The sequence below is a fragment of the Bubalus bubalis genome, chromosome 16, assembly GCF_019923935.1.
Source record: "Bubalus bubalis isolate 160015118507 breed Murrah chromosome 16, NDDB_SH_1, whole genome shotgun sequence".
In the NCBI taxonomy this organism is placed as follows: Eukaryota; Metazoa; Chordata; class Mammalia; order Artiodactyla; family Bovidae; genus Bubalus; species Bubalus bubalis.
The window spans coordinates 32,345,374-32,361,925 of NC_059172.1; the positions used below are offsets into that span (position 1 = coordinate 32,345,374).

Below are 16,552 nucleotides of genomic sequence, written 5' to 3' on the forward strand. Positions count from 1 at the left end.
ATATTCTACTTCTCTGTGCTGCTGCTGCTGCTAAGTCGCTTCAGTCGTGTCCGACTCTGTGCAACCCCAGAGACGGCAGCCCACCAGGCTCCCCCATCCCTGGGATTCTCCAAGCAAGAACACTGGAGTGGGTTGCCATGTCCTCCTCCAGTGCATGAAAGTGAAAGTGAAGTTGCTCAGTCATGTCTGACTCTTAGCGACCTCATGGACTGCAGCCTACCAGGCTCCTCCGTCCATGGGATTCTCCAGGCAAGAGTACTGGAGTGGGGTGCCATTGCCTTCTCCGTACTTTTCTGTACCATGATTCAAAAATTGCCCTAAGGAAAAAAGTCAAGGTGAATGTAGAGCTTACCTAGCTGTGCTTCTCTTCTTCCAGATATCAAGTCCCTTATGTCCAGTGTGTATTGCTATTCTTTAATTCTGGCTATTTCTAAAAATCTCTGTTGTCTAACTTTTATAGTTAATAGACTAGAAGAGGATAGTCTAAAACAAATTGTTCATGATCAAAACCAATTTGACTTAAAATTCTGTCTGTAATATCTTTTTAATTGAAATATAGTTGATTTATAGTATTATTTTGAGTTGAATAATATAATGGTTTAAAATATTTATAGGTTATACTTCATTTATAGTTACTATATAGTACTGGATATATTCTTTGTGCTGCACAGTATATTCATGTATCTTATCTCTTGCCTCTCTCCCCTTACCTCACTCCACTGGTAACCACTGATCTGTTCTTTATATATATGAGTCTGCTTCTTCTTTGTTGTATTCACTACTTTATTTTTTAAATTCCATATATAAGTATTAATGTACACTGTTTGGCTTTCTCTGACTTATTTCACTAAGCATGCTGCTGCTGCTGCTGCGTTGCTTCAGTCGTGTCCGACTCTGTGTGACCCCATAGACAGCAGCCCACCAGGCTCCCATCCCTGGGATTCTCCAGGCAAGAACACTGGAGTGGGTTGCCATTTCCTTCTCCAATGCATGAAAGTGAAAAGTGAAAGTGAAGTCGCTCAGTTCTGTCTGACTTGTAGCGACCCCATGGACTGCAGCCTACCAGGCTCCTCCATCCATGGGATTTTCCAGGCAAGAGTACTGGAGTGGGGTGCCATTGCCTTCTCCGATACCCTCCAAATCCATCCATGTTGTTGCAAATGGCAAATTTTCATTCTTTTTTATGACTGAGTAGTATTCCTTCATGTATGTGCTATATGTATACCGTATCTTCTTTACCTATTCATCTGTTGATGGACACTTAGATTACTTCCAAATCTTGGCAATTGTAAATAATGCTGCTATGAACACTGAGGTGCATGTATCTTTGTAAATTAGTGTTTTCATTTTCTATGGATATATTGCCAGGAGTAGACTATTGGATCATATGGTAGTTCTAAGTTTTTTTAAGGAACCTTCATACTATTTGCCACAGTGGCTGCCCCAATTTTTATTCCCACCAACAGAGTACCAAGGTTCCCTTTTTTCCCACATCCTTGCCAGCGTTTGTTATTTGTGGTCTTTTTGATGATAGTCATACTGATAGGTGTGAAGTCATACCTCACTGTAGTTTTGATTTGCATTTTTCTGATGACTAGTGATGTTGAGTATCTTTTCATTTGCCTGTTGGCCATCTGCATATCTTCTTTGGAAAATTGTCTATTCAGGTCTTCTGCCCATTTTTTAATCAGGTTTTTTTAAGTATCAAATTGTTTGAACTGTTTATATATTTGAATGTTAACCGCTCTGTAACATTTTAATGTTCATGTTCTTTTAAAAAATTTTCTCTATTTTGTCAATTTTATTTATTGTTTAAATAGTTTTACAGAAAAATAGCTTCTTCACCTCAGTAGACTATTTATGTTTCCTACTCCTTTACCTTCTTAGTTTTTATAGTAGTTGTAATTAATACATGGATTATTATTTTTAAGAGTATTCTGTTTTTTTGCGTTCTCTATTTCCTAATTTATTGTTAATGTTTCTATTCAAGCTTTATGTTTATTATTTTTTACTTCTGAATACATCTTTCATTTATTCTCCTTTATTAATCATTCCTCTGTTTTATTACCACTAAGGTAATAAAAATTCAATTTTTTAAAAAGTTATTTTCTTAGGATGAACTTCCAGGACATGATTACCGGGTCAGAGAACCTTCAAGTTGTTAGCAGGTCTATCTATCCTAGTATCTGTGTCATACTCAGGAATCATACTTTTAATTTCTTCAATAGAATTCTGAATTATAATATCCACATTTTTCATTTTGTATGATCCCTTAGCTCTAATGTAAACTTACATTCATGTCTGTGTTCAGTGCTAATACCTCTTAGGAAAAAGTTGGACATGTATCACATCAAGGCTTTTCTTAACCTAGGTACTATTAAGCTTCTTTTTAAGTATGTAACTTAATCCTCCTTGGAATATTGTATTTCTACAGAAAAAAAAATTTATTTTAAAAATTGGAAAGGAAATCCTATTCCTTTGCAAATTAAGTTTGATGACTTATTTAATAAATATTTTTGATATTTTGCTGTGTGCAGGCATTTTCCTTTGAAGAAGAACCCAAATTACTCTCACTTGAAAGAGTCCACTTGGGTGGTGGAAAACACTTGGTTGTTATTTTAATGAATGCTAGGGAAGAAAGGTCACAAGAGATCTCTTCATTGTGTACACAGGCTCTCTCTAATACTGTTTGATAAACTATCTTAGAAACTTATGTAAAGAGAAAAAGCAAGTAGGATAGACCCAACTAGAGTTTAATGAAGAGATTTTTGAGAAGTGCTTTTAAAAATATGAATAACACAAAATTCATCGAATATTGTGGCACATATAGAATGTAATTTAATTAATAACCTTTTATAGATGGAAATTAATTAATATTTATGAGTTATTTGGTTACCTGAGAGTAAGGAGAGATGTCTTTTCCTTCAAAGGGTAGGGATATAAGGAGTGAGTGGCTCTGTGTGTGTGTGTGTGTGTGTGTGTGTATATGCATGTGCTTGTGTGTATGTGCTCATGTACATGTACCCATGGTGTTCACTCTGTGTGAATATTCCAAGATTCTATCCACATGGCTTGCAATCCTCAGGAAAACCTTTGATCTACTGTGTTTCATTTCCTCTCAAAATATTCAAATTAGCAACCTTCTCAGTGCTGTGTATCACTATGGTACTCTTGGGCTTCCTTTCATTGATTAATTTTTCTGAGGCCAAGTTTCATTGTTTTCGATGTACATTTTGGATATAGATACCTTACACCTGACTCTTTTAAATAATCCATCCCTTTTGCCCATTAAACACAGCTGTATTTTTTCAGGCTATGCTCCACTTCCTGACTATTAATATCTAATTGTAGCCATGGAGCATTCTCTTAGCTCTTCACACATGCAAGCCTGGCATTATTGGGATGTTTAGCACTATTCTATGGCAGTGTTAGGTTGTCATGAAGGAGGAAAGAGGTGTTTTTGTTTGGTTCTACCCTTTATTCATAGCCTGACACTTATTACATGCTCAATAAATGTACCCATAGGGAACCTTTCAGATCTCTCTTCCTGTAGAGTGTCCCTTTCTTAACACCTAAGTTACTGAGAAACTCTAGCCTGTATGTCAAATGTTTACGTTTAAATTTATTTGTGCTTTACCCTTGCTCTTCTGATGTTCTTGTTCTACTCTACACTGTTCATCCTGGCACAGTAGTCTCTTAACCAGTGTCTCTTCCTGCTTTGCTGAGTTTCTTCAGTCTCCACCATGTATTGACAGTGTTATTCCAGGCTCAGAAGTTTTTCAATGGAGGTTTGAGCTGAATTGAGCTCAAACTGGTGAAACTGGGGAAACTGGCCTCAAACTGTTTCCAACTGGGGAAAAAAATTCCACTTTGGACATCCAGAAGGGTCCCAAAGCAGTGTTACTTGGGCCCCATTGTGTTATAAGAGTTATTCATTAAATATTTCTTTGAGTTATTATGTCTGTCCCTTCTCCTCGAATCTGTATGTATATCCAAAGAGTTGAATTTGGGATAGTTTTGAGTAATAATTGTTATGTGTTACCCAGGTTTCTTAGTTTTCTCCTTCATCTTGGACTTACCATGTTAAACTTCTCAGATTTCACTCTTCCTTCACTCACTTCTGACATGAATCCTTCAGTATCCTTTGTGCCATCAGTTCCCCAAACATATAGATAGGAGACTTTATTAATATTATGAAGATTACAGAATTGCTTTAATCTTTTGCCTTTATTGCTGTGCTCCAACACTGAGAACATTTTCTTTGTTGCTCCTCTTATGCCGTAGTCAGTTATCAGCAGCACTCAGAGGTTATTTCTCAAAGCAGAGTTATTCGGCAAAATGTGACACTATTCCATACATTACTTGAAATGGGAGTACCAGCTGTTCACTGGATTTTAATTTGCAATTTGAAGGGCTCTAAATGTGCTGATTCTTCTCCTGGGTTTCCATCCTGAGGGCATAGTGCATAGTTCTTAGGACAGACTCATTTTCTGTAAGCCTAAAGACTAAAATCATAATAACTGCACTTTGTATTTTACAGTGTGTGGACCAGTTGACAAAGATCCAAACTGAACTGCAAGAGACAGTAAAAGATTTAGCTAAAGGCAAGAAGAAGTACTTTGAGACTGAACAGATGGCTCATGCAGTACGAGAGAAAGCCGACATCGAGGCAAAGTATGTGTATTAGCATTTCTGAAAAAGTCATTATGCAAATAAATGTTATTTTTGCCAGTACTTTGTTTTCTGTTAGTACAGGGCATTTCATCAGACCTGTAAATGTTACATACTTTAGATCAAATTTTTCTCTTACATTGGTTGATTTTATTTACATTAATATTAGCAAAATGAGAATGTTTGATCAGTTTTCACATTAAATTGAATTTTGAAAAAGAAAGAAGACAAATGAACAGTGTATTGGAAGCTTAGCAAGAGTCTGCTTAAGTTGCTTAGATGTCTGAATATCAGGGTTTTAGAGCCTCATTTTTCTCATGCCAGACTAAATCAATTGTAGTTGAAAAATCCCTGATGCTCAGTGTGCCACTGAAGGATGATGGACACATCAAGTGAACAAGAGCACTGACCTCAGTATAGAAATCCTGCTCTAGAATTTTCTCTTATATGAAGTTCTAACATACACTTTTTAATGTATGCTTTAGCAACTGTGTGTGAATTTCACTTTCAGTATATGTGAATTACAAGTCCTTTATTTAAAAATAATTAGGAAAAGAAGGAACTGGCAGTTTATAACACAAAGAAATGTAAAACTAGCAGCTAGAGATTTTTGCAGTGACAGCTTGAGGAAAGATTAAAATTTCTTAAGAATAAAGACACCTGTGTTATTGAATGGTATTCTGAAGATGTCTGTAAGGAAGGGTAAGACTCCCATTCAGTCAGCTCACTGATGGAAAATGTAGAAGTTTGAACTCCTAGTCATGGAATCAGAAAGTCTGTACAATTGAACACTTGTGCAGACTAGGAAGGAGTCAGGGGTGTCTTTCTAATATATTTTTCTGTCTGCAGGAAATTAAGCAATCTCATAGGCAAATGTTGTGAAAATTTAGGGGCTCCTGGAAAGTGTATTTTGTATCAAGGGATGGTAAATGAATACTCATAACATGCTTAATGTTACTGGAAAACATATTTAATATTTCCCTTAGTTTATTTTCTTAATTTTTTTATTTTTATAAGCATACAGATATTTCCTATACTTTCTTAAGAGTTGGTGAACCCATCTTCCCAGTAAGATCTGAAGTTTTTAGATTAGATTCTCTCCATTAGGGATATCCTGTCATGGTGGTTTTTAAGAACTTGTGTTCTTAAATTCTCAGAGATTTGAAAACAGAGAATTGACAGATTTTGTAGAGCATATATAAATACCTACTTGAGCCAAGGTCCACGGGTGAAAATGAGGACAGTTATGGGGCTTTTCTTGAGAGGTATGGATTTGACACAGGGACTTTCCTGTAGGCCAAACAGTTAAGTATCTGCCTGGGATGCAGAAGACCAGGGTTCGATTCCCGGGTGGGGAAGCTCCTCTGGAGAAGGGAATGGCAATCCCCTCTAGTATTCTTGCCTGGAGAATTCCATGGACAGAGAAGCCTGACAGGCTACAGTCTGCAGGGTCGCAAAGAGTTGGACACAACTGAGCGACTAACACACACACAAATGGATTTGGCACAGATGCTGATCACAAGAAACTGTCTCCTAATATGGTTCAGATTCAAAGAGGGTACAGCAGATCAGACATTTAGTTCCACGTGTAACTTTTCATGAAAATTAATTCTACAACAGGGAAAGAAATATCTCTTTATTCACTTGCTAAGTTTTTTTTTTGAATGATTACTCTATATTGGGTACCATGGATCCAGAAATCAGTAAGATAAGCTTTGCCCTCAAAAAGTTTAAAGCCTAGAATTAAAAACAAATGTGTATTAAAGTAAATTTATGGTTTGTTTATTCACAGTAAACTCAAAGAAAGTAAATGCCTAATGTCACCTAGTAATTATTTTAGTAGTTATGTGAAAACACTGTTATATAAGTCTAGAAGATAGATTAATTTTGCCTAATGAGAAAGGAAACCTTTATAGAAGAAGTGGTATTTGGACACAGTTCTGAAGAATGGTTTTTCTAAGTAGAGATGAGAAGAAAGACCAGGAAGGGGAAGTGAAAACTAGGGTATATACAGTTTTGACAGATGATTTGACAGGTAGTGGGATGTGTACATTCAGATGTGTACATTAGGAGAGAGCATAGAAGGAAGTATACAGTTTGATGGATGAGTTCCGCTTTAAATATATAGGTTTTGAAATACCTGTGGGACCGTGGAGTTAATGTATTTGGTAGAAGGTTATATATCTGACTCTCACAGGAGAATATGGGCCTGAAGATCTTGCTTTGGGGGTTAGTTGCATATCAGATGATAGTTAAAATGATGGCATCATATATAAAATGAGATGAGAAGTTGAGTTTGGAAACCTAAGGAACATTAACATTTGGAAGGTGGGTGAGGAAGGGGGAGTATGCAGTATAGTTCATTGTTTGTATCAATATATATTTTATTTGTTCTAGATGATAATCTTTGAAGTTAGAAACTTTATTATTTTACTTGTTACTAGTATTTTCTTTATTGCCACACAAGGATTGTATGAGGATTAGCAAATGAAGCAGAAACCATAAACTTAAATCCTTATATTAGAAAATCCAGATGCAACTCAGACTATTTAGATAATGGCTACAAAAAAAGTAGAAATGAGTATACCCCAAACACAGTCTTTCTTAACCCTGAACAGGCACTCCAATTTTAAAGTCTGTAGCCTTTGCTTTTCTAGATCAAAACGAATAGGAATCTGACTAATAAAACCCCCATCAAGTATGAATATAATAACAAAGTAGAAAAATAACAGGAGTATTTTAGATCCAACTATTTTTTTTAAACAGTGGAGCAGTTGGGATGCATATTTGTGCATCTAACAAGAGAGTGTTTTTCTCTTTTTAGAAAGTTGAGAGACAGCTTTTGCTATCCTCTTCACATTGGCTCAGCAAAGACTGTCTTTCTCTGTCTTCCAGTACCAAATAGCCTGCAACTTTACTTCATATTATGGCATAGCGTCCAGCACATGCATTGACTTTTCCCATGGCAGTCACCATGACACTGTAGTCAAGACAAACATTGCAGCTTCAAAAATCACTGGTCGTGGGAATGTTGGTTGTTCCTTAGCATTTGTCTGTTGACTTTCTCCTTACTTTTATCTCTAGTTGTTTGGGTAAAGCGAAATGGCAACCTACTCCAGTATTCTTGCTTGGAGAATCCCATGGATGGAGGAGCCTGGTGGTCGCAAAGAGTCGGACACAACTGAGCGACTTCACTTCACTTCACCATATTTTTATTACTGATTTTAATTGTGGTGCCTCTCACAAGCTGAGAGGGATTGAGAGAAATAAGTACCCCAGAAAAGAGAAGGTTAAACAGTAAAATCATACAGGGTAGAACGTTGCAGGGCTTTATCACTATGTTCTGAGTACTATGTTAAGAGTGGAGGGAGCACTCCAACAAGAACTGTTAGTGGGAGACATGATGGAATTAAGGCTTTTGTAGAGCCTGTCAATATCATACTGTAGGTTGCATTCCTGGCATTGTTACAGCCTATTGCAGCCTATTGTTACAGGCCGGGAAAGCCTGCTAATCTTTGCCTCCATAGGTTGGTTGTCCATGGGCTTCTTTAAGCTTCCTTGCAGGTACTAAAGTATGTGCAACTATATGGTACTGGGAATAACCTATAGTTTGATGGCTTCTGTTTATTAGGCAATACCAACATACTGAATTTGTCAAATTGTATTTTTCTCATTCGGGATATTTTTATTAATCCCACTATTTTCTTTTTCACCATAATATTAAATTCTTCCTGTAGTAAAATAAAGGAAAATAATAATTGCATTTGGTTTTCTATTTATCTAGTTCTCTTTTAGAATGGTGTTATGGGAAAATGTCACTTTTTAAAAAATTTATTAATTATAATAATCATTATGTAATTTGATAGTTACTAAATATACTTTTCTATTTTCATTATAGATCTAAACTTAGTCTTTTTCAATCAAGAATCAGTTTACAGAAGGCAAGTGTAAAGGTGAGTTTTTGAAAACTTTATTTCACAAGAAACCTTAGCTTAAAAAAAAAAGAACTGGGCCTTTTGAAGGTGCAGTTAAATTATTTCCATCTAGTTTCCATATAGAGAAGCATTTTAAAGTCATTAGGGAAGAACTTTTTTCCCAGTTCATGGGGTTTTTCAACGAGGTGTCAGCCCTTTGGATACTCCCTGCTTCTCAAGATTGCTTTAGAGGTAAATTTCTGTGCCTAACCTGCTTAGGACTGTTGCCTTTAGCACTTAGTCCAAGAGACTTTAACTGGTCTTTAGGCTTTAGAAAGCTTTACAAAATCCATTTCACTTAGGTTTGTACCTCTAAGCACAATATTCTAGGCCAGATGCAGGTGAATTTTTCCTGTGGTATCCTCAAGCTGTAGAATACCTGATAAATAAATTTAGTGACCTGCCTTTGTCTGCTAAGCTCCCCTCTAGCATGCATTTCTTTTGCCACATTAGAGGGTGTTGATTTTTTTAAAATGATTTTCTAACTCCAGCAGATTTACTGATGTCTTTGAAGATAAGAGGCTTTCTTAATTTGAGAACTATTATTGTCCCATCAGAATAAAATGAGCATACAATTTTGAAGTTCTCTCAAAAGCTTTGAAAATACATAAAGTATAAATAATAAATATTTGAAAACCCTCTTACTACGTGAGGCCTGGTGTGCTGTAGTTCATGGGGTCGCAAAGAGTCAGACACGACTGAGTGACTGAACTGAACTGCACTTACTATGTGACACAGTTCTAGTCACTGTTTATTGAGTTCTTCAATAGTGTTGAAGAATTCTTACATGCATATAAATGTTTCTTCACCTGGTCATCTTTACTGTTATTGGGGAACCGATTAAGAGTGGTAGTGCCCTTGTATGTTTTTCAGTGCTGTATCGGTTTGCACTAACTATTTTTTCCTCTTGCTATGTTTTAGTTAAAAGCCCGGCGATCTGAGTGTAATTCCAAAGCTACCCACGCAAGGAATGATTATCTTCTTACATTAGCGGCAGCAAATGCACACCAGGATCGCTACTATCAAACAGATTTAGTTAATATCATGAAGGTAATACAGCCTTAATATCTGCAGTAATTTTGTTTGAGTTGACTATTGGGTGTATGGGATTGAGTCTATAGAATAGCAGACAATACCTTGCTTTTTGCTGGAATATGGAATATACTTTGTATTGTCTATGTAACCTCTGTTTCATATAATCTGAATTAATTTTAGTATAAGAAAATGTTTAAGACAAATCATAGTAAAAGGTTGTATTATTCCCTAGCAGCAGCATTTATTTACTATATAGTGGTTATTAATATATGATTATTTTTTAAAAGCTTCAGTTCAGTTCAATTCAGTCGCTCAGTCACGTCTGACTCTTTGCGACCCCATGAACTGTAGCATGCCAGGCCTCCCTGTCCATTACGAACTCCCAGAGTCCACCCAAACCCATGTCCATCAAGTTGGTGATGCCATCCAACCATCTCATCCTCTGTTGTCCCCTTCTCCTCCTGCCCTCAATCTTTCCCAGCATCAGGGTCTTTTCCAGTGAGTCAGCTCTTTGCATCAGGTGGCCAAAGTATTGGAGTATCAGCTTCAACATCAGTCCTTCCAATGAACACCCAGGACTGATCTCCTTTAGGATGGACTGGTTGGATCTGCTCGCAGTCCAAGGGACTCTCAAGAGTCTTCTCCAACACCACACTTCAAAAGCATCAGTTCTTCCGCGCTCAGCCTTCTTTATAGTCCAACTCTCACATCTATACTTGACCACTGGAAAAACCATAGCCTTGACTAGTTGGACCTTTGTTGGCAAAGTAATGTTTCTGCTTTTTAATATGCTGTTTAGATTGGTCATAACTTTGCTTCCAAGGAGTAAGCGTCTTTTAATTTCATTGCTGCAGTCACCATCTGCAGTGATTTTGGAGCCCAGAAAAATAAAGTCAGCCACTGTTTCCACTGTTACCCCATCTATCTGCCATGAAGTGATGGGACCAGGTGCCATGATCTTCATTTTCTGAATGTTGGGCTTTAAGCCAACTTTTTCACTCTCCTCTTTCACTTTCATCAGGAGGCTTTTGAGTTCCTCTTCACTGTCTGCCATAAGGTTGGTGTCATCTGCATTTCTGAGGTTATTGATACTTCTCCTGGCAATCTTGATTCCAGCTTGTGCTTCCTCCAGCCCAACGTTTCTCATGATGTACTCTGCATATAAGTTAAATAAGCAGGGTGACAATATACAGCCTTGACATACTCCTTTTCCTATTTGGAACCAGTCTATTGTTCCATGTCCAGTTCTAACTGTTGCTTCCTGACCTGCATACAGGTTTCTCAAGAGGCAGATCAGGTGGTCTGGTATGCCCATCTCTTTCAGAATTTTCCACAGTTTATTGTGATGCACACAGTCAAAGGCTTAGATTTTTAAAATTTAATCATTTTATACTTAATTGATAGATAAGCTTGTGCATTAATGTTTTATTATTTTGAAGTGCCTAGGGGTAAAACAAGAGAAAATATAACTAGTAGTTATATGAGGATGTTAGAATGGGTTACAATTACTTGTATACCAAAATTCGATCTTGGTCTTGCTCTTTATACATCTATATGTATCTTTAACTTTAACTCAAGGAAAAGACAAAGGGTGGAGAAGAAACTTTTTTTAACCTGCTGCCAGTTTTGCCCTCAGGGCTGGTAGACAAGTTCTGCTTTGAAATTGTATCTCTTTTTCTTCTGTCTTCTCAAGGGCCCAAACTTGATTATTCTGTTTTTATTTTCAACCCATCCCTCTCAAATACATTGTTCTTAATGACTGTCCAAACACATTGCTTTGATTGAATTGCTTGCTCTACAAATCAGAGATGTTGAGAAGGGAGTGCAGCAAGTTATTGTTTTTTCCTTTTTTTTTTTTGATATGGTGGCTCTGAGAAAGAGATAAACTGTCCAGAAACTACAGGTTCTTTCCTTGAAAATAGAAACAGGTCATATACTGGAACCTTTAAGGAAAAATGGAGGGATGGAGAGAGTACTACTGAACTAAGAAGTATCCTATTGCAGTTTTTTTATTTCCTTTTGATTTATTGTGTGAAACCCCTTTTCCTGATTTCTGTGCTATTCTGACTTCTGCTGGTTAGAATATAAGAGATGAGAGAGATCTGAATTGTTTTGATATCTCAGACGAGAACTCTTCAGACATTTTCCCATAAAATAGTTGACCTAGAGGTTTAGACATGTTATTAGGGGTTGCATAGTGCTTCAGACTTATAAGGACCAACTGGAGACTTGGCAAATATATACTTTCCCCTTTGAATATTTTTAAATGAACATTGTATTAATTTAAACAGTAGCAAAAATAAAATTTTTTTTTTTTTAAGTTGAATCCACAGTCAAAAGAGATTTCTTACCTAAAACCCTATAACCTTTTATATGCCAGCAAAGGTACAGTATTATTTGGGGATCTGCTTCCTGCCAGAAAAAAAAAAGGAGGTTAATGGGCCTAGCTGGACCTCAGATTTTGTATCTTTGAACACACTTTGAAGTCCTTTTACACCTAGGTATTTTATCGTCATTGGGTAAATATGCTTCAGATTACTCATTTCATGAAACATTATAGGGTATTGAATGGTAAAAAATCAAGGCAGGAATCCCTCCTGTCCTTTAGAAACAGGAAGTTATATTCTCAAATTTCACATTGTGTGTGCTAATTCATTTCCTTCGTTATGCAAATTCTGTAGTCTGCAATATTGAATAATATCCATTAATTATACCGTTAGCTACTTAGTAAGTTTCTATCATTGAATTGATAGTGGGCCTTTAGTGGCTGTCTATTTTCTGGATTTTTGTTAATGTTACAATAGCTTAACTGAAATCTTTTAAACAAAATTTTTATGATGGTATAGATGATCTTATGTGCAAAGCAAAAGTAGAGACTCAGATGTAGAGAACAAATGTATGGATATCAAGGGGATAGTGGGTACGTGGGAGGAATTGAGTGATTGGGATTGACATATATACACTATTGATAATATGTACAAAATAAATAACCAGTGAGAACCTGCCGTACAGCCCAGGGAACTCTATTATATGCTCTGTGGTGACCTAAATCGGAAGGAAATCCAAAAAAGAGGGGATATATGTATACGTATAACTGATTCACTTTCTTGTACAGTAGAAACTAACACAACATTGTAAAGTAACTATACTCCAAAAAAATTAATTAAAACGGTTTTATATGAATAGCTTGAAAGCAGGAAATTTGAGTCATTGATTTTATCATACAATGATACACATTTAATAGTTACTTATAGTATGGTTGGAGAAGGAAATGGCAACCCACTTCAGTATTGCCTGGAGAATCCCATGGACCGAGGAGCCTGGTGGGCTACAGTCCACGGAGTCGCAAAGAGTCCGACACGACTGAGTGACTTCACTTTCACTGTAGTATGGTAGTTACTGTGCTAGGCTTTGGAAGAAGCAAAAATAAACAAGACACTCTTCTTATTCTTAAAGAGCTCAGGCTAGTTAAAGAGAGATAATTTAGAAATGATAAGTCAGAATAATGAATTCACATAAAAGGGCCATGGATAGTAGTAATCACAACTGTCTTTTTTTTTTTTTTGATTACTTGATATTACCCTGCTGCTGCTGCTGCTGCTGCTAAGTCGCTTCAGTCATATCTGACTCTGTGCAACCCCATAGATGGCAGCCCACCAGGCTCCCCCCGTCCCTGGGATTCTCCAGGCAATTCTAATCACTTTATGCATATTATCCTTTCTCATTTTCTTCTTTGACCTGGTTAGTGTGTATAGTTCATTATTTAAATAACACACTAGCCTATAAATGAATGAAATCCCAACTCTGGATGAACCACTCTTTACCAGCATCTAAATAATCAAGTCCTCTTGAAGAAAATCTTTCAATAAAGCAGATTCATGATCATAAATTAATGTGGCTGTGCTGTGCTTAGTTGCTAAGTCGTGTCTGACTCTTTGTGACCCCATGGACTGTATCCCACCAGGCTCCTCTGTCCATGGGGATTCTCCAGGCAAGAATACTGGGGTGGGTTGCCAGGTCCTCCTCCAGGGGATCTTCCCAACCCAGGGATGGAACCGAGGTCCTGTGCATTGCAGGTGGATTCTTTACCATCTGAGCTACCAGGGAAGCCCAAATTAATGTGGAACCAGTTTCAAATGGATCCTCAACACTGTTCAGATATCCTCCTGTATTTCCCTGGTTGACTTTCTCTACTATTTTCAACAATTTTGTCAACTTTTTCCCTTCTCTTAAAATCTCAGACTTAACCCAGCTCTTTCACACTTGGCAGGTGGTCTTTCTTGCTAATTTTTAGAGAAGAGAAACCATTAAAAGGGAATTCCATTACTGTCCTATTACAGGCTTCATCTGTATTGAAGACTCTTCTAAGAAGTCTAATAACAAGAGTTGTTTCTCCTTTCTAAAGATGATCGTTTCACTTCAGCTTTGGATGGTATCTCATTCCCTCCCACCTTCTCAGGGATTTAAAACAATCGACTATTCCTGTTTTTTCCCTTATATTTCTGGGATGTTCTATTCTTAGATTAACAGTTGATAGCATCTTAGATGACAGCCCTCCTTATGTTTATCTTTTGTGTTACACTCCTCTGGTCTGGTTTAATTGCCCTCTGTGTGCCCTGTAATGGGGTTATTCTGGGACCTCTCTTGGCCTGTCTCCTGTGTAATGTCCTCAACTGCCTGTATCGCATCTTCTTTGTTCTTTGTATACTTTGTTCCTTGGTGGAATACATCCTCTAGTACTTTCTTGAGAGAGTGGGCATGAGAGGTAAGTTTTTAAAGATACTATGTTATGAAGGTGTTATTTTTCTGTGCTCATACTTAGGTGTAGAATTAAAGGTTAAAAACCTTTTTTATTCAAATGTTGAAGACAGTTGTTATCTTGTTTCCTGTTGTCTTGTGTAGTCCATGGGGTCACAGATATTGAGAACTCTGAACCATCTGATTCTTCATTCTTCATATCTGCTCTAGTGTTTTTTATTTTCAGCTTATGAAATATTTCTAGAATGTCCTTTGATTCTTAAATTAGTTTTTCCCTTTTGTTTTCTTTATCTGGAACTCCTGTTATTAAGATGTTAGATCTCCAGGTCTAGTCCTGCAAATTTCTTTTTTCTTCTTTTATTGTCCTTTTTCACTATGCTCTACTGTCTGAGATACCTCTTCAGCTTTATAGTTTTTTGTTAAGTTTTTAATTATTTTCAGCATGGTTTTAATATCCTTTTGTTCTTTTGTTCATTTATTATCCTAAATTTTGTTCCTTTAATATCCTGAATGTTCCTTTTTTTATATATAACAGGTTTCTGTGCTTTATCTTCTCTTTTTAATTCTGATGGTCTCAATGATAGAATTTATTTTGAAGTTTTCTTTTCCGTATGTGGTCTCCCTTTTAGTCTGTGGGTAGGACTTATGAACTTTGAGCTTCCCTATATGGTGTTCTGGTGGGCCGTTTGTAGGGAAAGCTAAATATCAGTATCTTTATATCTCTCCTCTTGAGCTGATCAAAACTACTACTTTGCTCTTTTCATCATTTCTTCAGATCTCTTTTCTTGTGTTGTTTGCTGAGGAAGGCTTCCATGATCTCCTTAACCCAGTTACACTCCCACCCAATCTGATGGTCTCATAAAATGATTTATCACATCTTTGAAGCACTTTGAAAGATGGTTGTAGTTTTACCTGTATTTATGTGATTTATGTGATAACTGGCTTATCTTCCACTTAATTATACATTCCATGAGGACAGTAATTATTGTCTGTATCACTTGAGGCTCCATCCTTGCTATCTAGTACAGTGTTTGATTCCTAATACGTGCGAATGTTTATAAATTAATACTTATTGAAAAGTGAATGAACAATTACTCTCATTTTTATCCTTGCAGAATGAATCATTCTGATTTTACAAATGAGGAAGCTATGACAAAGCCTGGATTCAACTCGGGCAGGTTTCTCTGCCTTCAGAGCTGGTGCCATTAGCTCTTTAAATTACACCCATTCATTAGACTTATTTCCTCTTTCCTTGTTAAATGTGGAATAATCCTGCCCTATCTTATCTCTTTTGATTTCTGTCAGGAGCGAATAAGACAATGAAGAGTGTTTTGTTAATTTTGAAAATTGGTATACATGTCATTATCATCCTATTAAATAACATAAATTCTGTTATTCTGTTTTAAATAAATCTTACTTTTTTAGGATGAGGACGGAGAGAGCGTAGAAGAGACCTTGAATACTTGGGAGTGAGAATAGAGCAACTGTTTGGATGTCTAACATTGCTAGGTTCTTCTCTAGGTAGCTTAAAATACATTATTTCATTTAGCTTTTCATAATTTCATTATTTCATAATATCTTTCGAAGTAAATATTATTTTTTCCCTGTTTTACAAATCAGATGGTGGAGGCACAGTGAGATTCAGCTGATCTATATAGTAGTTAGGACTTAAATCAAGATTTCTGTAACTTCATACCCATATCTTTCCTAGATTTCATGCTGTGTTCTTTTCTACATACCATTCCAATATTATTGATAGTAAAATTTAGTATAATAAGCAGTAACATACCATGAATGTCATAAATTCTGAGAGAACTGTAGAATAAAATTAACAATTGAAAATTGCAAATTCTGCCCCGTCATGATTATTCTAAAGAGTAAGATCATGTTAGTTTCTAAATAAAAGTATTTAGACAGGTTTCCCAAGGAATACTTTGTATACTTTATGATTAGAGTGGACATTAAATATATTGCTAGTGTTTGCGTATTGTCAGGCAGGTTTTTGTGAACACCAAAATAAAACAACAATAGCAACAACAAAAAAAGAACTGTTGCTTGGCCATGCATACTGGATAACTGATTTTATCAAATCTATGGGAAAGCAGTTCAGCTGA

The 16,552-nt window shown here is 36.4% G+C and overlaps 1 protein-coding gene across 1 annotated transcript in view; it reads left to right on the forward strand.

Annotated features, from left to right (window-relative positions):
• FCHSD2 (FCH and double SH3 domains 2) overlaps positions 1–16,552 on the forward strand; it is a 238,764-nt gene that overhangs the window by 102,871 nt on the left and 119,341 nt on the right. The window contains exons 6-8 of the mRNA XM_006064686.4: positions 4,541–4,674; positions 8,570–8,624; positions 9,567–9,695. Coding sequence (XP_006064748.1) covers positions 4,541–4,674; positions 8,570–8,624; positions 9,567–9,695 — 318 coding nt within the window. The remainder of the gene's footprint in view (positions 1–4,540; positions 4,675–8,569; positions 8,625–9,566; positions 9,696–16,552) is intronic.